Below are 21,096 nucleotides of genomic sequence, written 5' to 3' on the forward strand. Positions count from 1 at the left end.
TGGCTTTGGTGAAGCTGGAGATCCCCATCTCCGACACTTGGAGGCTGCTCAGGCTGGCCCCAAAAATCACCGTCCCCAATCTGGTGGGACCTCAGCTGCTTCTGCATGCACCTGGTGCTGGAGCTTTGGAAGCTCCATGGCTGAGCAGCGAACACTGTCACCCAGAGGGGTCTGAGCTGCAGCCCCTGCTTGGGATGCACAGCTGCATGCCAGGACACAGCTGTCTGCAGAACTGGGACAGGCCCAGGAGGGGACAGCAAGGGACAACAGCCACCTGTAAGGTCCATGGCAGTCAACACAGCTGCAGAGCTGCCGATCCAACACAGGATGGCAGGAGGGAGAGCAGCTTTGAGTTCAACCCCACAGTAGTGACCATGCGCTTGCTCCGGGCACAGCAAAGCCTTGATGCTTGTTCACCCATGAGACCTGACAGCACCCAACAGCCGTCACCGTGCCTTCAGCCAGGACGGGGACAGCCCGGGTGCTACGCAGCCGCGGGGACGGGCACAGGGTGGGTGCAGGAGCAGCCCAGTCTCCGTGCGGCCATGCTCACATCCTCACCCCACAGCTCCCTCCTCCCCAGGGCTGCCGGTGACCCTGGAGCAGTCCTGGCACTGACAGCAGCTCCCAGCAGCACGGAGTGTCCCGCTCCCCCGTGAGCCCCTGCTCCCTCAGCACCGCAGCCCAGCAGCTCCCCCTGACAGCTCCAAAATGCTCCAGCACTATTTTTACCCCGCAGTTGCTATAGAGACATCAGACCCACTCGCCGTGATGCGGCCTCTTTCGGAAGCACTGCATCACCGGCTGCCTCTGACGACGCACGGGGCAGGAGGCCGCTATTTCAGGCAGAGCCCCAGCGTAGCTGGAGATAACCCAGCCCCGCAGGACAGCCTGGCCTGGGGAGACCGACGGGTCCAGCAGAGAGGGAGATGTGGCCGGGGAAGAGGACAGCAGCTTTTCAGAGCCCTGGAGCCTGCCCCATCACCCAGCCCTGCCACCCGCTGTTCCCCAGGCAGGACTGACACCTGGGCTGCTTTTAAAAGCAAGAAGGGAAGCACTGAGCCTGTCCCACACAGCAGGTGCCAGGAAGGGTTTGGGGTACAGGAGTTCCCAGAGCTAGAGATGAGCGAGCAGACACACGGGATTCACCATGCCCTCCGCCAGGCTGGGTCCAGCCCTGCAACACCCACACTGCTCAGAAACAGAGGTGCAGCAGACTTCTGGAGACGCAAGAAGGACCGTGCTGGAGCAGGAGGGAGGTGCAGGTCCCATGGACCCCCTCCAGCTCTGCAGAGCTTTGCCAGCTCACCCCGCTGCTGAGGGGCAATGCTGCGGGATGTGGGAGCGAACAGCCACCTGCTCCATCGCTCCTGGTGCCCCAGGTTGAGCATGAGCTGCTGCACAGCAGGGACCTGCCTGGGGAGTGTGGGCAGGGCTGAGGGCCTGACCCTGAACTTCACAAACCCGTCATCAGTCCTAATCAGCAACACACACCTGCAGCATCCTCCCGGAGCAGCGAAGCCTGGGACAAGCCCAGCGTGAGGCCCAAGCACAGGCTGCTGCGGGTTACGAGCTCGCTGATGAGCCGGGACACGCCGGCTGGCCCACACGGACCCTCCCGTGCCCCGCGGGTCAGGAGTCACGGCCGTGCCCCAGCGTTCGTGGCAGAGCGGGTGGTCCCCCCCGAACTGCCAGCGCTGACGACTCCCCCATCACCTGCGCTCATCCCTGCAGGGATGTGTGTTTATAAAAAGCGGCTGTGCGTGGATGAGCTGGCAGAAATAGCAGCACGCGGCCCTTTCTGTGTGGCGTAAGGGATGATCACCAGCTGTTCTGCAAAACGCCCAAAATAGCGCCAGCGCCGTGTGGCGCCTGCAGGGACGGTCCCTGTTTAGCTGCAGATGGAGCAACCAGGCTGGGCTCTCATCCCATCCCCGACTGCACCCCCTCTGCTCCCGGGGGAACTCAGGGAAATGTCCCTTCCCCAGGAGAAGGACCAGACTCTGCCAAGGCTCAGGCTGAGCTGCTGCAGCTCCTCCTGGGGCTTCAGAAGCAGCCGGAGCCGCGATGGCCCCGTGCTGCCCGGTCCCCAGGCCCGCAGCCTCAGGCTCCTGAGGCAGCGCTGCAGCCCCTGCTCGAATGCCCGGGGACCACGGCTGCACCACGCACAGCAGGCAGGCCTGTTACTGTCCCAGCAAGCAGCTGAAAGCAGCTCCCTCCTCCTCTGGGCTGGGCCAGACTCTAATTATAACTTCAGAAAGCTGTAATGAATGGATGAGAGCTGCCCGGCAGCTTGGCTGTGGTTTGATTGCTGGCGTGGCCCAAAGGAAGCACTTGACATCTCTGCCATTCTCTTTGGTATCGCAGTTTTGTCACCTCCGTCTGTCCCTGCCCTGCCCAGGGGGAAAGCACCGCGAGGCAGAAGGAGCCCCCTGCTCTGGGTACCTGTATCCCCGTGCACGCCGACAGCACCTGCGGGCCGGTGCCCAGCCCTGCGCAGCCATTCCAGGGCTGTTTGGGCGGCTCAGCAGGCAATGGCACCCCAGGCAAAACCCCCTCCATGCCCATCCTGTCCTGAACCAGCTGGGTCTGGATGCTGTCCCGCAGCCCCAGCCTGCCCAGGGCTCTGCTCAGAACCCTCCCGCCAGCGCTGCAGCTCCTCCCGCAGCCAGCCCTGCTGGCCCCGTTGCCATGGCACCCTCGGGAATGGCACGGGTGGCAGCGAGGAAGATGAGGAGGATGAAGGTATGTGGACACGTTGGCTCTGCACAGCCAGGATGCAGCTGGGGCAGATCTGGGGACCCTCGCAGCAGGCGGGGGCTGTTCCCCTCCCGGGAGGCCCCAGCTCTGGCGATAACCTGCGGCAGCTCCTGGAGAGCCCTTGGCTCGCCAGCCTGGCCAGCAGCGGGTGCCGCAGGGGGGCTGAGCCGGCATGGGCAGCACAGGCATCGCCCTGCCCGGGGCACACCTGCCCACCCCGGCCCCCGGCACGGCTGGGAGAGCTTCTGTCTGCCCCCCTCACAGGACGTGGCAAGAAATCAGCACCTGCGGACACCTTGCACGGGGTTATGACAGTAGATGAGCTGGGGGCTGCTGCCCCCCACCCACCCCTGCTCCGTCCCCCTCGCTCTCCCACCTGATTGTCTGTGGAGATGTCAGACAATACCGAGACTTGTATCTGCGCCCACAGAGACCGAAGAGCGACCCACGTGGATGCTGGTCCCACAGCGGAGGACGCAGAGATGCCCAGTCCAGAAGGACAGCAGCGTTAAAGCTGAGATGACACAGGTGACACTTTCCAGCCATCTCTACATGTCCCCTGGGCTCAGCCAAGCCCCCTCCATGTTCACTGCTCCCGGTAAACCAGGGATATTCAGTCCAAATCTTCTATTTAACTCATCACCTAATTAAACAAGATCTCCCATTTTAGGCACATCTCACGTTCACAGCAACTGAAATTCATACCGGTGGCCTGGCGAGCTGGCGCTGGCACAGTGTCCGGGGCGCTGGTACCAGGCAGGGAGCGGAACAGGGCTGGGGGGTAGGAGAACTGCCTGCCCCTGCCTGCCCCAGAGCCTGCGAATCACCCCAGAGCAAACCGCAGCCCGAGGAGCAGCACAGACATTACTCAGCAAATCATTATGCATAACTAATAGTTCTGAAAAAAACCGCAACCTGTGATCGCGTGCAAATAGGAAGGGAGGGGGGGCATCTCCATTAATCACTCATTATGAATTATTCGGCAAAAGAGGAAGCAAAAGGCAAACACAGAAATGATTTGTGTAGAAAGATGGTGCGTTATCATCAGTGCTCACCCCGCCACAGCCCGCCCCGGGCTGTGGTCCCCGCAGCGCAGCCCTGGCAGGGCTCTCCCAGCCGTTCTCCTGGAACCTGCTGCATTCAGGCTGATGGAATAGGAAAGCGAACTCAGGTCCGAACATCTGCAAGGAAAGGCCACTCCTGCTCTCCAGGCAGGACCAGCCCCGGCAGTGCTGGTGGAGCCCGGTGCTGCGGTGGGAGCTGGTCTGGGCTCCAGCACAGGGGCAATAACCAACAGGAATGGCAAATTCATCAGAAGAGGAAGGGTCGCTTGCAGGTGGGGGGTGTCAGCTCCCCGACACTTGTTGCTGATGCTCCCCTAATTGAGACCTACCAGGAGGGGTCACAGGAGCCTGGAGAAGGTTGTGTGTGACTCATGGCCTCTCGGCACCCCCTGCGTGCTGGGAACAACCATCCCCCCATTTCAAAACGGCCCCGCCAAACCTTGCAGTGAAGCTGCTGGCAGAGCCCCTGTCCTCAGGACACAGCCAGCCCAGGCACTGCGGGGAGAGCCCAAGGTGGGGAGATGTGGCCCCTCCAGCCCCGACCACCTGAGGGCTGTTTTCCACCTGCTTGGGGTCATTTCTGTCATTTCTGTCTGTACCGAGGCTGCAGCTTTGTCCCTGATGACCCAATGACAAGCAGCAAGGCAAAGGCAGGACAGACAGCCTGCTTTTTGGTATTGCATAAATTAGTTATAAATTGTCAGTCATTTATGTAATCCCACATGAATAAAGCATGTTTGATGCCACAAGCAGCGCTGTGAGGCAAGAGCAGCAGCTCCGGGCGGGTGTGGGTGTCCCCGCACAGCTGTCTGCCCTGGGCACCCCCTCCCGACATCCCCCAGGACCTTCCCTCCGCCCCACCCCATCGTGGCTGCCCCCTGCCCACCCCGGGGCTCCCCAGGCCCTGGGCAGGGCTGTGAGCTCCCCCTCGCCCAGGCTGGGATGCTGTGACTATTTTCTCTGGTGCCAGAGAACAAACCCCCATCTCCAGGCAGAGTCTCTGCTCATCCTGCCAAGGCAACTCATCTGGTTCTAAATGCATTTTTTTTAAGTAGAGCTTTTCTACAAGTAATCTGGAGTGCACACATGCATCTGAAAACGAATGGACAAACATTTTCAGGGTTTCTATGGCCAACTCAGCAAGCTCCTGAGAAGTCTCTGCCTTCCTGGAGTTAGCAAAGAAGCTGCCATAAGGTTTTCCTAAATGCTTACTAATGTAATAAGACCTACTTCATTTCTCTGCTAGCTCTGATTATTATTATTATTATTATCATCTTTTACCAAAGAAGATTGCAATTTTAGATTGTATTTTAGTAATCACGAGAGAAATTTCCCTTAACATTAATCCAATCTGAGAGAGTGCTATGATAAATACTGTTACAGGCAGCAGTAGTCTGCTAAATTACAGAGCCGTGTGTAACATCATGTTTATCGTGCACTTATGACCATTTCCCCTCTTCCACCAATCACCCATTTCTGCTGGGACTGTTCCTAAAGAGCCAATTTTCTCAGCAGCCACTGGCTAAAATGGGCTGGAGTCTGCAGAAAAAGAGTTTTCTGCCTGGATGAGAGATTCAGGGAGCAGAGAGGTGTGCTGGGGACAGCAGAAGGGCGCTAGTCCTTGTAACTTCTCACTGATGCTTTGTGCCCTGGAGAGCAGCACGCGGGGAGAAATATCCTGGCTGCACACGGGGACCACAGGGACATTAACACTGGAGGGGGCCTCAGGGGGTCTCTACTCTGTCCCGCTGCTCCAGGCGGGCTCAGCTGTGGAATCAGAGCAGTTTGCTGATGTCTGGGTCTGGAAACCCTCCACGATGGAGACAGCAGAGCCTCTCCAGGGAGCCCCCACCAGTGCTGGCTTCTACCCGCAGTGACACCTGGGCACTGTGACACCCACGGGGCACATGGCACCGTGATGAGCACAGGGCACTGCCAGCACACGCGGACCCATAGATGTCCACCTCCGGTGCCTGGGCACACAGGGACACCAGGGAACATGCGTGGCACAGCTCCCCGCACGTGGGCATGCAGACCCACGGGGACATGAACACCCCCCGCAGTGACACCTGTACACTGACACACCCTTGCACATGGACACACGTGCAAATACGGCTGTGCAAGGACATATGGACACGGACACACACAGGAATGCAGCCCCACAAAGGGATACACCCCCCCACAGCCAGGGACCCGGCGCACCTTCCTGCATACACCGGGAGGCACATGCACAGAGACACCCCCCCGCTCACCAGCATGAACACTGACACCTCCAACATCTGCACACCCCCCCGCTCACCAGTATGAACACTGACACCTCCAACATCTGCACACCCCCCCGCTCACCAGCATGAACACTGACACCTCCAACACCTGCACACCCCCCGCACCCAGCGCCTGCACACACCGGCTCACCCCGACCCCACCCCCGCGCACAGGCCCCACGCACGGGTGGGCACCGACACCCGCACACGGACACCCCCGCCCCGCCTCTGCCCGCACCCAGGCGGGGGCGGACGCGCCGCCCCCCGCGCAGCCCCGCTGCGGGCCGGGCAGGGACGGGCAGGGCCGGCGGGTGACGCAGCCGCCCGGAGCGCACACAACAGGCGATGCGGGCCGGGGCGCCGGGGCCATCGGCGGGGTAGCCCGGCACGGCCACGGCAAAGCGGGCGGCAGGTAACGGGCCGGGGGCGGCGGGCGCCCCCAGCAGCACCTCGGCCAGGGGCGGCGGCAGCGGGACGGCTCCGGCGGGGCGGGGGGCACCTGCCCCGGGGCTCTGTTCTCCCCACGGTGTCTCCGCAGCCCCGCGGCCGAGTCCGGGCAGGGGCGAGACTGCGGCTGGGCTGGGACCTTGCGGCGGCACCGGGGAACGCGACCGGCGAGGAGCTGGAGGTGAGAACCGACCGGGAGCAACTTCACACCGAGCCCGCGGGGCAGCTCACGGGCACGGCTCCCGGGACGCGGCGACACCGCCTGCGCCTCTGAGGGGGCTGGGGGCGATGCTCCCGGTGCGAGCACTTACAGCTGGTCCTGGAGCTGCAGGTTCCCCTCGTCCTCCGGGGCACGACGGCACGGGCTGGCGGGGACAGGCAAAGGCTGGTACCCACGGAGGAGATTTTGGGGAGACCAGGTGAGCACAGGCTGCCAGGTGCTCCGGAGCCAACCAGGCAGCTCAGCCAGGCCCCTCACCGGTGGGGATGCTCCAGGGAAGCACTGGGCACAGCCTGAGGAGCGGAAACTGCTGCTGACAGCTGGACAGGCAGCAAAGGGCAATGAGAGCGTGGGGCAAGTGGGTGGCAGGGCCCCTGGCCATGCTGGCTGAAGGTCCATTTCTGTGCCTCTGTGGTGTTTCCATGGTGCTGGGCATCTGCTGGTTCCTCCAGCACAGCTCTGAGCTGCTGCCTCCGCCTTGTGCGCAGAGCCCACCAGGTCTCAGAGCTGCAGGGGACAGGTGTTGTTCCTCAAGGACATAGGCAGAAGGGTCACAAGGTGCTTGGGTGGAGTATCATGGCTATGGAGCAATGCACAGGAGCCTCACCTGGCTGAATTTTCCGTAGCCAGCCCACGCCAGGCAGCAGCAGGGAAGCACTTGCCAGCAGAGATGATGCCTGTTGATCCTACTGAGCCAGTCCTGCTGCTGTGGCTGCTCTGGAGGAAGCTGCTCTTGCACCATGCTCCTACACAAGTGGCTCACACCACCATTTGAGCAGCACAGGGTTACAGACAGCATGACCGCAGCTGCTTAACGTTTCCTTTAGCAGTGAGGAAGCAAAGATTATGGCTGCAGCCCAAGAAGCTGTGGGAGATGCTCACACTGTCTCCAGTGAGCTCTGCATTACAGCCCCAGAGACCTAGAAGACATGGAGGAAACCATCTCAGCATCAGGAACCTTCTGATTTCTTTGGCACCCAGGGAAATCAGCTGCATCCAGGCAATTGGCAGCATGGCCACTGGGGAAGCAGAGCTGGAGAAGAGCAAGGCAAGATGAGCTGAGATGTATCTCCAGGGAGCAGCAAGAGCAAAGCTGCCCCATAAAGAAAGAAGAGCCATAAGCTGAGAGTGACCACAGCACAGGCAGCGGACAAGACCTCATCAGCAGGGCAGGGACAAGCCAGTGACAGGTCCCATCAACAGCAATCACCAGGCCAAGACAAGGTGGCAAGTCAGGTCCCAGGTCCACAAGGGAAGCCCAAGGAGCAAGCCTGGTCTGATAGAGTAGATGGAGCCTCAGGCACCTTCAGAGCTCAAACCAGGTCTGGGTGTCTGGGCCAGCATTTAAATAGAGCCCACAGCCCAGGGGCAGGGTGAGGGTGGGTGGGGATCTCAGGTGAGGCTGTTTGGGGCAATTAGGGGTAATTAGTGGATTAGAGCTCTGTCAACCAGGTCCTCTGGCATGTCTAGAACAGAGGAAGGCTAGCAGCTCCATGGCTGATACAGAAAAACACAGTACATCCTAAAGATGTATTGGGAGGGGGCCAACACCATGAAGTCAGGGCATGGTATGGCCGTGGGAAGGCAGGGCTGGGGCATCCCCCGGCTGGCAACGATCAGTACTTGTTCCCCAGGAGACCCTGAGGAGAGCAGCCCCTCCTCTCGCTGCACCCGCCTGCCTTGTCCCGGGCACACCCAGGCAGCGGGAGCCCCTGTGTGTGCTGCACACGGGTCAGGGGGTGGCTTTGGGGGCTCCCAGTGCCTCAGGGTGGGCTGTGGAGCAGTGCCCAGAGCGTGACACCCCCAGGAAGGCAGGGCAGGGGAGGGCCAGGGCTGAGGAACCAGCCTCACCTCCTCCCGGTTCCCTCCACAGCCGCTGGCCGATGCTGCCTTTGGCCACCAGTGAGGACCAGCGGGTGCCATGGATGAGGTGACAGAGCTGGAGATGGGCGGCAACTCCCTCCTGAAGGCTGTGTGGCTCGGCCGGCTCCGGCTGACCCGACTGCTGCTGGAAGGGGGGGCTTACATCAACGAGAGCAACGAGAAAGGGGAGACCGCCCTGATGGTGGCCTGCATCACTAAGCACGTCGACCAGCAGAGCATTAACAAGGCCAAGATGGTGAAGTACCTGCTGGACAACAGGGCCGACCCCAACATCCAGGACAAGTCTGGGAAAACAGCCCTCATGCACGCCTGCATCCGCGGCGCCGGCGGGGACGTGGTGTCACTGCTGCTGGAGAATGGGGCAGACCCCAGCCTGGAGGACCACTCGGGAGCATCAGCTCTAGTCCACGCCATCAATGCCGATGACAAGGACGTGCTGCAGCACCTCCTGAACGCCTGCAAGGCCAAAGGGAAGGAGGTGATCATTATCACCATGGACAAATCGGCCTCTGGCACCAAGACCACCAAGCAGTACCTGAACGTCCCCCCCTTGCTGGAGTTCAAGGAGAGGAGCCCCCCCAAAGCATGCACAGCACCCTCCAGTGCCCACCCGAAAACTCCCGCCTCAGCACCTTCCCCTGCTGAGAAGGAGAATGGCGTCTTCAGCCCGCGTCCCGGGGACACCCCCTCTGCCAGGGCTGCCGACGAGCCGCCCTCCCCAGGTCGGAGAGCCAGCGCGGCCAGGAGAGCCCGCCTGCCCCAGCTGAAGCGGCTGCGCTCGGAGCCCTGGGGGCTGGTGGCACCCTCGGTGCTGGAAGCCCCCTCGCACCACGACGACACGCAGGTCTGTGCCGACGACGAGGTGACCATGGGCATCGGTGACCTCTCGCTCTCCAAAAAGGCTCCACTGGCCCGCAGCGGCAGCAGCAAGAGCAAGGACCCCTCTGTCTTCCCCCCAGTAGATGAGCAGGCTCTGCGGCCACCGCTGGCAAGGAAAGCCACCTACGAGAAGAGCCAGGCCGCCCACCAGCGCCTGCCCCGCAGGAGCACGGTCCCCGAAGAGCCAGGGAGCGTCATGTCCTCGGCTGCGGCAGTGGACGCGCTGCACTGGCAGAGGCTGAGCGCCGAGCACCACGACTGCGACCCCCAGCTCTGTGGCGTCCCTGGTCCAGCCGAGGCGGGGAAGGTGCCGCCAGAGAGGAGGAAGCTCAGCGGGTCCCACCTGGCCTTGCTGGGCGGCTCGCGGGAGGTCCTGGACGGCATCGCCGGCACATCGCCCGGCACCGCCCGGCACCGGCCCCCCGGCTTGCTGGAGAGGCGAGGGTCTGGGACCCTGCTGCTGGACCACATCTCCCACACACGGCCGGGATATCTGCCCCCCCTAAACGTGAACCCCAACCCCCCGATCCCCGACATCGGCTCCAACAGCAAAACGCCCTCCCCGCTTGCTGCTGGCTTCAAGTCCTTGGTACCCGTCGCTCCCAGCTCGCCCCGACGGGGCGACTTGAGAGCCAAAAGGAAGCTCCTCCGGAGACACTCCATGCAAGTGGAGCAGATGCGGCAGCTCTCCGATTTCGAGGAAATAGTGGCCCAATAACCACGTCAGCGTTTCTTTCCCAGGAAGTTTACCAAACCAGTGCCCTCCCTGCAGAAACGTGATGGTTCCCGCACTGAGTGGTCACCCAGCTCTGGGGAAGTGCTGGCAGCTATGGGGGTCAGAGCTGTGCCCAGGGGGAGTCGGGGGCTCCTGCTCCCACCTGCCAGAGCTGCAGGGAGAGCCCAGCCCAAACAGCTGACATGTCTCTCTCTCTCACACTCTTCATTCACTTCTGGACTTTTCCCCAGAAGCAACAACGTGAGACATCAGCCCCAGAACACTTGAGATCATCAGGCTTCGCACAAAGGCTCCTGCCTGCAGTTCACTTACTCCTCATTATTTACAATCCATTTTTCTTCCATCCCGCTCATTCTGGCACAAAAACCTGTCTGAAGCCCCACATCAGGATGCTGTGGTGCTGACGTGTTTGTGAAGTGCCTACCAGGAAGTAAAGGACCTTAATGCTGCACAAGGTTGGAAGAACAGAACTAGCCCTGCCTGGCAATTGAAGGCGTTGGTGCCCTCAGTGTGCTGGAGAGGGAGACAACGTGCCACTGCAGAGATTTCCAAGCACTTTGAAACTCCTAAGGCTGAGCTACCCCCATTACTGCTGCAACCAGCTGCCTCCAGTGGGCCTGGCCCGGGAACGGGTTTGTCCCTGTCTCTGAAACGATCGAGGCTGAGAGGCATTTCCCACCACACTGAGCAGCTCCAAGCACTGAATCCCTGGGCAGGGAGCGCTCCCAGCTTGTCTGCGTGGGCAGCTTCTGCCAAGGGTGGGGGAGCAAGGATACCAAGCTGCCAAGGATGGCACATGGTGAGCGGCAGGGGAGGCTGCAGGCACAGCACCGCAGCCAGGATGACCCTCCTGCAACAGCTGTTCTTTGGGGCCAAAGCAGAGCTGAGCGAGGGCCAGCGGCTGCACGCAGGCAGGAGAAGGGGGTGGCCGTGAGGTTGGTCTGCATGGCAGGGGGGTCTGCAGCAGCTCTCTGCACTGCACTGGCCTGATGCAGTGTGTCTGAGCCAGCCAGCACATCTGCGTGGCTGGAGATGGGGTGTGACTGCAGTGACCTCCCGGTGCACGGAGACCTGGGCGCCCAGCCCTGCGCACGGGACCCTGCAGCACCTGGCCCTGCGTACGAGACCATGCAGTGCCCCACCACAGAACCAGGCCTGGACCAGCAGCACATGGCAGCTTTGCAGCATCAGGGCAGTGGGACTGTGCACTGCTCACCCCCTGTCACCCCCACCCACATGGCCCCAGCCTCAGGCAGCACGGGCCAGCGCTGGGGAGCACTCCTCACCCCGCACGTGGTTGGGACCGTGGGCTGGATGTGCCATTGCTGCCGTCGGTCTCAGCCAAACCCATTCCCTGGCTCCAGCTGCACAGAGGGAACGGGCCCCGGCCATGTGCTGCTGCCCGGGGAGCATGTTGGGGCTGCAGCCCACCCGAATACTGGGCACTCATACAAACCTGGGCCAGAACAACGCCTGGGGGTTTATTCAATGAAGTCTCCTGTGTCCTGACACCCACTGCACAGGCAGTGTCGCTGTGACAAGCAAGTGGCACCAGTCTCAGCCATTGGGGCTGGTGCTGTTTTCTGCCCTTGCCTCGATCAGTCCAGCACACACTTTGTCCATCCATCTTTCCGACACCGTTGGCGATGAGCTGGTTCCTTGCCCAGGGCATTAGCTGTTGTTCTCCAGGCTGTTGCAAAACTTTGCACAGTTCTTGCACAAAGCAGCACTGGATTTTGGTTTTAACTGCACAGGAATATTCTCTGGAAGTGCATTGTAGATTTAAATATGCTATTTAGAGCAAAGCTGGGCTTATATTTTTACAGCTTTAAAGTTTATACTTTCTGTAGGTCAAATGTCTTATAGATCGAATTTCAGGCGTATTTTCCCTATAACAATGATGTTTGCCCTGTATTTTAGAGTGTGGAATTTTAAATCCCGTAGTTCACCTTTTCCGTTCATTTCTAAGTATCCCGACACTTCGCATTCACCTTTTTGTAAGCGCCGTTTGCCGCCTCCAGCCGGTGACCGGCGGCAGCGGGGCTGCAGAACGCGGGTCCCCCCTTCGGCGCCTCCTGTGCCTGGGAGCGGGATCGCGAGCGGCGCGTCCCTCCGGGAGCGGTTTAATGCATGTGCGTGTGCGCGGAGGTGCCCGCGGGCAGGTGCGGGGTGACGCCGCGGGGCTCGACAGACCTTCCCACGACGGCTGCGCTCACAAAGACCCAGCGCTGCCCGAGACGCGCCCTGCGGGGCCGCGCTGCAGCGGCCGGGGGTGCCCGGGGGTCCCGCCCGGCGGCGGGAGGGGCCGCGCCCGGGGCCGCCCCCAGCGGAAGCGCCGCCGGTGCCGGTGCCGGGCGGGCGCCACGTCAGGCGGGGCGGGGCCGGGGCGGGATGCGGATGGGGCCGGGGCCGGGGATGGGGATGACGGTGGGGATGATGATGGAGACGACGATGGGGACGCGGGTCGCGGCGCGGGTGCTGGCGCTGGCCGCGCTGCTGTGCGCGCTGCGGGCCGGCCGGGCCGGCGGCACCGAGCTGACCTTCGAGCTGCCCGACAGCGCCAGGCAGTGCTTCCACCAGGAGCTGCAGCGCGGCCTCAAGTTCACGCTGGACTATCAGGTACCGCCCCGCCCGTGCTCTCCTGCCCGCTCCTTGCCCCTGCCTGTGCCCCCGCCCCTGCATGGGCCCCTGCCCGTGCCCGTGCCACTGCCGTGCCCCGCAGAGCCCCAGCAGGGCCCCATGCACCCCCCAGCTCCCCCCATGCTGCGCCAGGAGACATTCCCAGCCCTGACCCAGTGCCCACCCCAAAGCTGGTACTGGGATGTGCCCACAGTGGCCACAGGAGTCCCTGACCCAGCCGTCAGCACTATCCCCCTGTCCAGGCACCCCCCTGAGCTCCGGGCACCGTGGGGCACAGGTTTCCCTGGGCCTGGCCCCGTCCCGTGGCAGGCAGCCACGGGCAGGGTGCTGCCGTGTGCGCCCGGCTGTGCACACAGGCATGGGGCCAGGCAGAGCTGCTCCATCCGCGCTGGAAGGGTCTCGCCACGTGGTTCAGCAGGTGCCACCTGCATCTCCTTGTGCAGGTGATCACCGGGGGACACTATGATGTGGACTGCTATGTGGAAGACCCCAACGGCAGGACAGTCTATAAGGAGACCAAGAAGCAGTACGACAGCTTCTCGCACCGCACCGAAGTGGAGGGCGTCTACACCTTCTGCTTCAGCAATGAGTTCTCCACCTTCTCCCACAAAACTGTCTACTTCGACTTCCAGGTGGGCGATGAGCCACCGATCCTGCCTGACATGAGCAACCGCGTCACCGCCCTGACACAGGTGGGTCCCTGCACGCTGCCGCGGGAGGAACATCCTGCTGCAGCTCCTGCTTGCGGCCAAACGGCCCCACAGGACGGCAGTTAGGGGCTCGTACCCCTTCCCCTCTGCCAAATGCAGAAGTGCCAACCGCCAGCCAGCCGCCCCACCACACACATGCCACGTCCTCCTCTCAGCAGTGTGGGCAGAAGGGGACAGGGAGGACTGCTCTGGGTATGAATCTCCCCCAGCCTGAGCACCCAGTTTCCATCCCGTACAAGGGAAGTGCAGCAAAGCTTTTCCACCCTGTGAGCCCACAGGGATGACTGCCCCCTGGGCTGGGACCCAGACCCTGCCCTTAGCCCCCAGCACCTCATCAGGGCTCTTGGCTGTGCCCCAGTGCTCGCAGCAGGCTCGCTCTGCCAGACAGTCTGTGGTGCTGCCCCTCTGAGCAGAACCGCTGCTGTCCTGCTCTGGGTGCCCCAGCACCGTCCCCAGCTCCCTCGGCTGCCAGCCCCGGCCTGCAGGAGCAACGGAGCGTGCTTGTCTCCTCAGATGGAGTCTGCCTGCGTCACCATCCACGAGGCTCTGAACACGGTGATCGACTCCCAGACCCACTACCGCCTGCGGGAAGCGCAGGACCGGAGCAGAGCCGAAGACCTCAACGGCCGAGTCTCATACTGGTCAGTGGGGGAAACCCTCATCCTCTTTGTGGTCAGCATCGGGCAAGTGATGCTGCTCAAAAGCTTCTTCACTGAGAAGAGACCCGGCAGCGGCGGGGCCGGCACCTAGAGCCACAGCCATGCTGTGCCCGAAGTGCCGGGGGAAGCAGGATGGCAGCGTTCTCCTGGCTCAGGCTTTACCTCTATTTTCTGCAAGGTGCTGCCATGGGGAGGTGGCTGGGGGGATATGGGAGGACGTGATGCTGCTGAGCCGGATGGAAAATAGTCACCAAAGCACAGGCGGCCCCCAGCAAATTCCCTCCAGCATCACTCCCCACTCTTCCCGTGCTTGCCTTGCCGCCCTGTCCTCTCACCTGGCCGGTCTCTCCCCGCTCGCCGGCTCCACCAGGGCAGCGGGTGGGTGTGCTGGGGTTTGGCATCGATGCTCCAGCCTCTTGTCTGACACCTGGTGCCCCTTCAGAGCCCGATGGGACTGCAAGGTGCAGCCTGGCGGCCAGCGAGACCCTCGCTGCCCATACACACCCTGAAAGATCAGGAGCTCTGCCCAGGCCAGCAAGGGGACAGGGCAATGCTGACCCTCCAGCACCCCCAGCACCCACCTCCTGAGCGCTCCTGCCCCGAGCCCACCTGCTGCCAGCCCGGAGCAGAGCTGTCTGCCGGCTGCGGGCCCTGAGCTGCAGGCAGAGCCGTGAGCACAGCTGCCCCATCTCCCCGCAGCAGGCAGGGTGTCCCCGCAGCAGGGCCAGGGCTGGCAGCAGCATCCCACAGCTGCTGGCTCAAAAACGGAGGTGAGGTTTCAGCAGGGGCTTTTTGCTTGACTGTTTCCATTGCTGTGCAAGCCCCTATCCTCACAGCGAAGCATTTCCCAAATCCTTCTCTGCCGCGGGAGTGAGCAGCGCCTCCCATACCAGATGGTATTTTCATGCTTACATGAGTCCACACCTGGGGCTTGGCCCCCCCGTGCATCCCGCTGTGCCCAGCAGAGCAGGAGCAGGCACAGCTCTGCCCCCCGTGCTGAGGGAGCCCCATCCGTGCCCCAGCAGCAGCGAGGACCCCCTGTGTCCCTGCGACTGCAGCCCCATTCCCTGGAGCCCCACCAAACAGAGACCCCGACGAGAGCCCCAGGAGCCCTGAGCAGCACGGGATTGCGCCTGTGGAGCCGGGGCAGCACTGCCAGCATCTGACTTTGCCACTTCGTAATAAACCCCTGTGACGGTGGTCTGCACTGCTGTTATTGGGCACCCGGGAGGGGCAGCCAGGGATGGCCGTGGCACTCGGCCCCCTCCACTCTGCAGACAGCTCAGCACCCACCTCGGTGATGCCAGTTCCCCCCCGGCCCTTGCAAAGCCCTGTCTGAGAGGGGATATTTTAGTGCAGCAGTTACTGCAGCCCTGCCCTGGGGGAAGGCTCAGACCGACTACTCCAGGGTGCTGGGGGTGCGAGGGGCTCAGGCACCCCCAGCCCCTGCTCGAGGCCCGGGGCTGTAGCCCCCTCCTCCCCAGCCCTGGCAGCTGCACCAGCTCCTGCGGCAGCACTGGCCTTGGCGCCGTTGCCGCGCAGCCGGGAGCAGCCGGGTCCTGCAATGACCTTGGGCAGGAGCCGAGAGCTCCCGTTTGGAGCGGAGCTGCTGGTGTTTGCAAGACTGTGGTGGGGAGCACAGCTCCGGGGCTGCTGCCAGCCCTGTGCCACCACCAGGGACCAGGAGCTTCAGGGGGACGAACCGCCCCAGCAGCTGCTGCAGGGAGAGCAGCACCAGCCCTGGCCAGCCTGTGGGGGACCCTGAGAGCTGCCCCTCCCGGGGCCCTGGGAGCACCCAGGGCAGGGACAGGAGCAGCCAGGACCAACTCTGAACCAGCCACCCCTGGGGCTAACAGGCCGGGGCTCCCACTAGCCTGTCCCCAGCAGCACTGGCTCTGGGGACCCCAGCTCACGGCCCAGGACACAGGCAGGACAGGAGGTGACCCCGGGACACTTTATTGCTGTGCTGGGCTCTGCTCCAACAGCTGTGCAGGGCTCAGCTGACACAGAGAGAGGACTGGGGGGACCAACGCTGGCCCCACCACTCACAGAGGCACTTTGGGGCACAGAAGAGAGCAGCAGCAGCCCCGACCCCACCAGGTCCCTCCTGTCACTGGTCCCCTTGTGCCCACAGCCCTGGTTCCTGCTGAGCACCCCGGGGTGTCTCCATGGGCACAGGGCCATGCCCGGCTCACAGGGAGCTGCTCTGGCAGGAGCCAGCCCTGTCAGGCAGCCCCGTCCCAGGGGGCACCCGCTGCCCCCACGCCCCCGCGACACCCCGCTTGGGCGGCAGGGAGGAGGCCGAGCAGCGGAAGGAGCCGGTGGCCAGGGACGGGGGCTGGGGCTTGGGGCCGTGACCACAGGGGCAGCCCCAGCCCCCCCGGAAGGGGATGGTGAAGAGCCCGTAGGTGATGGGGTCCAGGCAGGCGTTGAAGAGGCCGAAGATGAAGAGGATGTGGGTGAGGGCTGGCGAGACCCTCTTCTCCATGGCCCGTGGGCAGAACCAGTGCCACAGTCCCAGCAGGTAGTAGGGGGTCCAGCAGAGGATGAAGGAGGAGACAATGACCAGGCTCATCTTCAGCATGCGCAGCCGTGCCCGCGGGATGTTGTTCCTGGAGCGGCGCAGTGACATGTCCCGCGAGGAGACTAGGGGGACATGGCCCGTGAGTGAGGGATGCTCAGCAGCCTGGCTGGGACAGGGACCCCGTGCCCTGAGGGAGGGCTGCGGGGTCCCTGCACAGCCCTGGCCAGGGCTCCCCCTGTTCCCACCGCCCCAGCGTCCCTGCGAAGCCCCGGGCATGGGGACACTCACAGAGGCTGGATCCCATGCGCCGGGAGATCTCCAGGAGGATGCGCGCATAGCAGCAGAGCATGATGAGCAGCGGCAGCAGGAAGAGGCAGGCGAAGCCCAGCATGTTGTAGACGGTCTCGTGCCAGGGCTGGGGGAAGCTGCCGCGCGTGGTGCACTGGGTGAAGTTGTGCGGGGGCCGGAGAGTGACCGTGCGGAAGAGGAAGAGCTGGGGGCAGAGCAGAGGTGGGACGGTGGCACTCCCCTGGGGACCACGGGGTGATGGGGGTTCCATGTCTCCTCAAGGCACCAGGGTACCGAGCCAGGACCGCTGGAACTGGGGGTCAGACGCTGGGATGGGTACCTGTGGCACTGAGAGCCCCGCGCTGAGGAGCCAGGCGATGTAGAGCATGATGCGGTTCCTCCTGCGGGCACGGGCGATGGCCAGCGGGCGCAGGATGGCGGCCTGCCGGTCCAGGCTGATGACCACGGTGACAAAGGCAGAGGCGTACATGGCCAGCAGCCGCAGGTACATGAGCAGGCGGCAGGCCAAGTCGCCCGCCTGCCACTGCAGCGTGATGTTCCAGACGGCATCCAGCGGCATCACCGCCACCGTCACCAGCAGGTCGGCGGCTGCCAGGTGCAGCAGCAGGAGGCGGATGTGGGAGCGCCGGCTGCCTCCGCGGGCCCCCGCCGCCCGCAGCACCGCCAGGTTGCAGCCGGCCGAGAAGGCAAAGAGGGCGAAGGTGACGGCCACGCGGGCCTGGGCGGCGGGGGAGAAGGTGGGCAGCCGCAGGGGCTCCTCGCCGCTCTCGGCCGGGGGGCTCCAGGCACAGCCCCGCTCGGGGGAGGACAGACCGCCAGGGGGCTCCGCGCTGGCGTTCCCCAGTGCGGGGTCTGGGTCCAGCCAGCCCCCTCCTGCTGCAATGGGCAGTGGCGGTCTGGCGTGGGGCTCTGGGGGGACAGGTCACCCTCAGCATAGTAGGTCCTGTCCCCTGGAGCCCGGGTCCCCGCCCAGGGCAGGTTCCTTTGCCACAACCCCCCACCCCAGCTCACTGCATTCTCATCCTCAGCTGCTCTCTGCATCCTGCGGCTCCTCCAGAGCCCCCAGCAGCCCCAGAGCCCCCCCACACCCCAGAGCTGCAGGGGTCCTTGGCACCAGGCAGGGCAGAAGCAGAGCCCAACCCACCGCCTACCCCAGGCCATTCCTGCTGCCCATCCATCCGCACCCCACAGCATCCCTCATAGCCCTGCATGGGGATGGGGACCCTCTCAGCCTGATGCCAGAGCTCCCAGGAACCAGACGCCCGCACCTTCCACCTCACCTCCAGCCAGAGCGTCCTGCCCAGCACCACCCATGGCAGGGCCGCTGCTCATGCGCTGCTGGGGCTCCGCACCGAGGGCTCCTGCTCCGGCAGCAGAGCGGGGGAGCAGGACAGGTACCGCTATGGTGCCGGTGCCTGCAGCCACCTCCGTGCCCACTGTCAGGCCACGCTCAGCGGGTGCTGGTGGGATGCCCTTGGCAGCTCAGGTTGCTGCTTGACGCAGCCAGCCCGCTCAGAACAGCGTGGTCCTTCAACCTGTGCCACCCACACACACACACAGGGGAGTGTGCACAGCGCTCACTCACACACGGACAGAGGAGTGCACACGGTGCTCACACACACACAGACAGGGGAGTGTGCACAGCATTCACACACACAGAGACTCGCACATTCCTGTCGATGCACACATGTGCATACACACACATGCACACAAATGTACACAGGGCTGGAGCGTGTCCTCGGGTCCCCTGAGCGCTCGTCGGGGGCAGCCGCAGCCTGGGGAAGGGCAGGGCAGCTGCTTTGCATTTCAAAGGCTTCGCCCCCCGCCCCGGCAGAGGGAATTAACGTGATTAGCAAGTCATTTCACAGATAAGTGGGGCTCATTAGCCCTGCAGAACCCCTGCCCCCGAGCCCCGGAGTGGGCGGAGAAGGGCCCCCCGGGTCCCTGTGCTGGACCCTCCGGCCCTGCACCCCGCAGGGAACCGCCGACAGGGCTGGGGGCAGAGGGGTCCCCCCGCAGCCCCCCTGTTCCCCTCCACCTGTGGGGTCTCCAGCCCGACACGTTCAGCCTCAGCCCCACACCCCAGCCCGTCCCCTGTTGCTGGACCTCAAACCCCACATTTAATCCGCGCTGTGGGGGCTCTCACACTGAGCCCCAGGGCCAGATCTGGAGGGTGCTGGTGACCCCTCCCCAGCAGGGACGTGTCTCTCCCAATGCCCCCCCGCAATCGCTTTCCCAGATGCTGTCCAGCTGCCCCACAGCTGTGTGCCGTGGCCCCCAGCCCCCCGGCATGGCGGTGCCAGCTCCGTGCTGAGCCCCTGCCCACTCCGGTGGGATGTCCATGGCCTGCCCCACTGCACAGTGGGGGTTCCACCAGCTCTGCCGTCCCCCAGCCCCAGAGCTGCTCCCGGAGCCAACGCGGTGGCCTGGAGATGCCGCACACCATCCTGTACCCGTTCCTGCCGCGGGAACAGCCACGCGGTGACACACGGTGGGGCACAAGGGTTTATTTATGTACAGTCGCAGCTGCCACAGCATGTCCAGCACAGCTCTGGGCTCACACCACAGGCAGCTCGTCCCCGCCACCTCCCATGTCCGACGGGGAAAATGCATCCCCTGAGCTGCAGGAATCCGGACAGTGCATCGTGGGGCCGTGTGGTGCCAGGTGCTGCGGGTCAGTCCTGGTGCTGTGGCGGGACCAGAGCCTCCAAGAGAGAGAGCAGGTCTGCAGAGAGCTCCTGGGGGACAGAGGGGGGCGAGAGGGTGACTGGCCAGGGCAGGGAGCAGGAGGGAGCATGAATGGGGGGTGACAGACCCCAGCAACCAGGAGGGCTCCAGGTCAGGGACAAGCGGGACCAGAGCCCCAGGTCTGTCCCAGCTGATGGGAACCCGACAAACACGAGAGAGGGTGGCACAGGGAAGGATGGGAGCAGTTTAAAGGATCCACATGCACCCACTGCAGGGAGGAGAGGGGACACCTCTCCATTCCCAACCCCCCACGAGGCTGTTGTTACCCGAAAACCAGGCCCCACACTGCCCCAAGCCAAGGGCTGAGGGCTTTGAGCGCACCGGGGAGGCTGAGCCCTGCACATACCTGGGTGACTGTCCCTGCATCCACGAACTCAGGCAGCATCAGCCCCGCATCCAGGAGGGGGTCACCAGGGAGGTCCAGGGGGGCTCCTGCCCCTGCGCAGCGAGGAGGGGACAGCCAGGAGGACACGTTGGAGGTGACAGCCTCATGCAGCTCCGAAGGGGTCTCCATTGCAGGGATGTAGGGGGGCGACCCCCAGGCCCCCATTCCCATGTCGGGAACCCCAAGCACCTCTGGGGAGGTGTCCACAGCAGGGCCATAGGGGGGCGACCCCCAGCCCCCCAGCCTCATGTCAGAAGCCCTGTGCAGCTCTGGGGGTGTCCCTGCCGTGGGAGGTGACCCCCAGCCCACAGTGCCAGAGGCCAAAGCATCCTGTGGGACCAGTGGGTGCAGGTGGGGGGCCAGGGGCTGGCAGCACCCCAGGCCCGGGGGGCAGAGGGGGCAGTGCCGGGGGGCCGCCCCCCGCCGCCGAGCCAGCACCTCCTCGCTGAGCCCCAGCAGGGCCGAGAGGTGGGCGATGTAGCGGATGGCGAGGCGCAGGGTCTCGATCTTGGTCAGGCTCTGCCCCGCGGGTGCCAGTGCAGGCGGCAGGTAGTGCCGCAGCCGCAGCAGCGCCTGCGCCAGCCGCCGCATCCGCAGCTTCTCCCGCTCGCTGGCGCTCTGCCGCGGCCCCCCCGGCCCCAGGCCCCGGACCCCCTTCCTGCCCCCAGGGCCGCCCCGCAGGCGGGGGGTGGCGGGGCTGCAGCAGGGTGCCCGGGCAGCAGCAGGGGACGAGAGGCCGCAGGAGTCAGGCGAGGGTGCGGGCGAGCTGCTGCTGTAGCCCTCGGGGTCTGGGGGCCCGCGGCAGCCCCAGTCCTGCAGCAGGGCTGCGGTGGGGAGCGGGAGGCCTGGAGCTGCCGAGCGGGCCAT

At 64.0% G+C, this 21,096-nt stretch overlaps 4 protein-coding genes across 4 annotated transcripts; 2 read left to right on the plus strand and 2 right to left on the minus strand.

Moving 5' to 3' along the window:
• Positions 1–8,676: 8,676 nt before the first annotated feature.
• Positions 8,677–10,236, plus strand: ANKRD34C (ankyrin repeat domain 34C). Its single transcript, XM_065641989.1, has one exon. It carries the CDS (start codon positions 8,677–8,679, stop codon positions 10,234–10,236), a length of 1,560 nt encoding a protein of 519 aa, XP_065498061.1.
• A 2,439-nt stretch (positions 10,237–12,675) lies between these two features.
• Positions 12,676–15,463, plus strand: TMED3 (transmembrane p24 trafficking protein 3). Its single transcript, XM_065641580.1, has 3 exons — positions 12,676–12,873; positions 13,338–13,586; positions 14,118–15,463. Exons 1-3 carry the CDS (start codon positions 12,676–12,678, stop codon positions 14,352–14,354), a joined length of 684 nt encoding a protein of 227 aa, XP_065497652.1. The 3' UTR covers positions 14,355–15,463.
• Positions 15,464–16,454: 991 nt separating this feature from the next.
• GNRHR (gonadotropin releasing hormone receptor) lies at positions 16,455–18,428 on the minus strand. Its single transcript, XM_065641579.1, has 4 exons — positions 18,377–18,428; positions 17,416–18,005; positions 17,076–17,280; positions 16,455–16,909 (listed from the first exon to the last, which is right to left on the minus strand). Exons 1-4 carry the CDS (start codon positions 18,426–18,428, stop codon positions 16,455–16,457), a joined length of 1,302 nt encoding a protein of 433 aa, XP_065497651.1.
• Positions 18,429–19,771: 1,343 nt separating this feature from the next.
• Positions 19,772–21,096, minus strand: LOC135992745 (mesoderm posterior protein 1-like). Its single transcript, XM_065642112.1, has 2 exons — positions 20,191–21,096; positions 19,772–19,834 (listed from the first exon to the last, which is right to left on the minus strand). Exons 1-2 carry the CDS (start codon positions 21,094–21,096, stop codon positions 19,772–19,774), a joined length of 969 nt encoding a protein of 322 aa, XP_065498184.1.

The sequence above is a fragment of the Caloenas nicobarica genome, chromosome 10 (assembly GCF_036013445.1).
Source record: "Caloenas nicobarica isolate bCalNic1 chromosome 10, bCalNic1.hap1, whole genome shotgun sequence".
Taxonomy (NCBI): domain Eukaryota; kingdom Metazoa; phylum Chordata; class Aves; order Columbiformes; family Columbidae; genus Caloenas; species Caloenas nicobarica.

Excerpts from the sequence above, each read along its gene's own strand:
- GNRHR (XM_065641579.1), bottom strand. The coding sequence starts at position 18,428 with ATGAGCAGCGGCCCTGCCATGGGTGGTGCTGGGCAGGACGCTCTGGCT. Across the intron at positions 18,006-18,376 it reads GCAGGACGCTCTGGCTGGAG|AGCCCCACGCCAGACCGCCA; the intron begins GTGAGGTGGAAG and ends CTGTCCCCCCAG. Across the intron at positions 16,910-17,075 it reads GCGCATGGGATCCAGCCTCT|TCTCCTCGCGGGACATGTCA; the intron begins GTGAGTGTCCCC and ends ATGTCCCCCTAG.
- LOC135992745 (XM_065642112.1), bottom strand. The coding sequence starts at position 21,096 with ATGGCCCGCTCGGCAGCTCCAGGCCTCCCGCTCCCCACCGCAGCCCTG. Across the intron at positions 19,835-20,190 it reads ATGCAGGGACAGTCACCCAG|GAGCTCTCTGCAGACCTGCT; the intron begins GTATGTGCAGGG and ends TCTGTCCCCCAG.
- ANKRD34C (XM_065641989.1), top strand. The coding sequence starts at position 8,677 with ATGGATGAGGTGACAGAGCTGGAGATGGGCGGCAACTCCCTCCTGAAG.
- TMED3 (XM_065641580.1), top strand. The coding sequence starts at position 12,676 with ATGACGGTGGGGATGATGATGGAGACGACGATGGGGACGCGGGTCGCG. Across the intron at positions 12,874-13,337 it reads AGTTCACGCTGGACTATCAG|GTGATCACCGGGGGACACTA; the intron begins GTACCGCCCCGC and ends CTCCTTGTGCAG. Across the intron at positions 13,587-14,117 it reads GCGTCACCGCCCTGACACAG|ATGGAGTCTGCCTGCGTCAC; the intron begins GTGGGTCCCTGC and ends TTGTCTCCTCAG.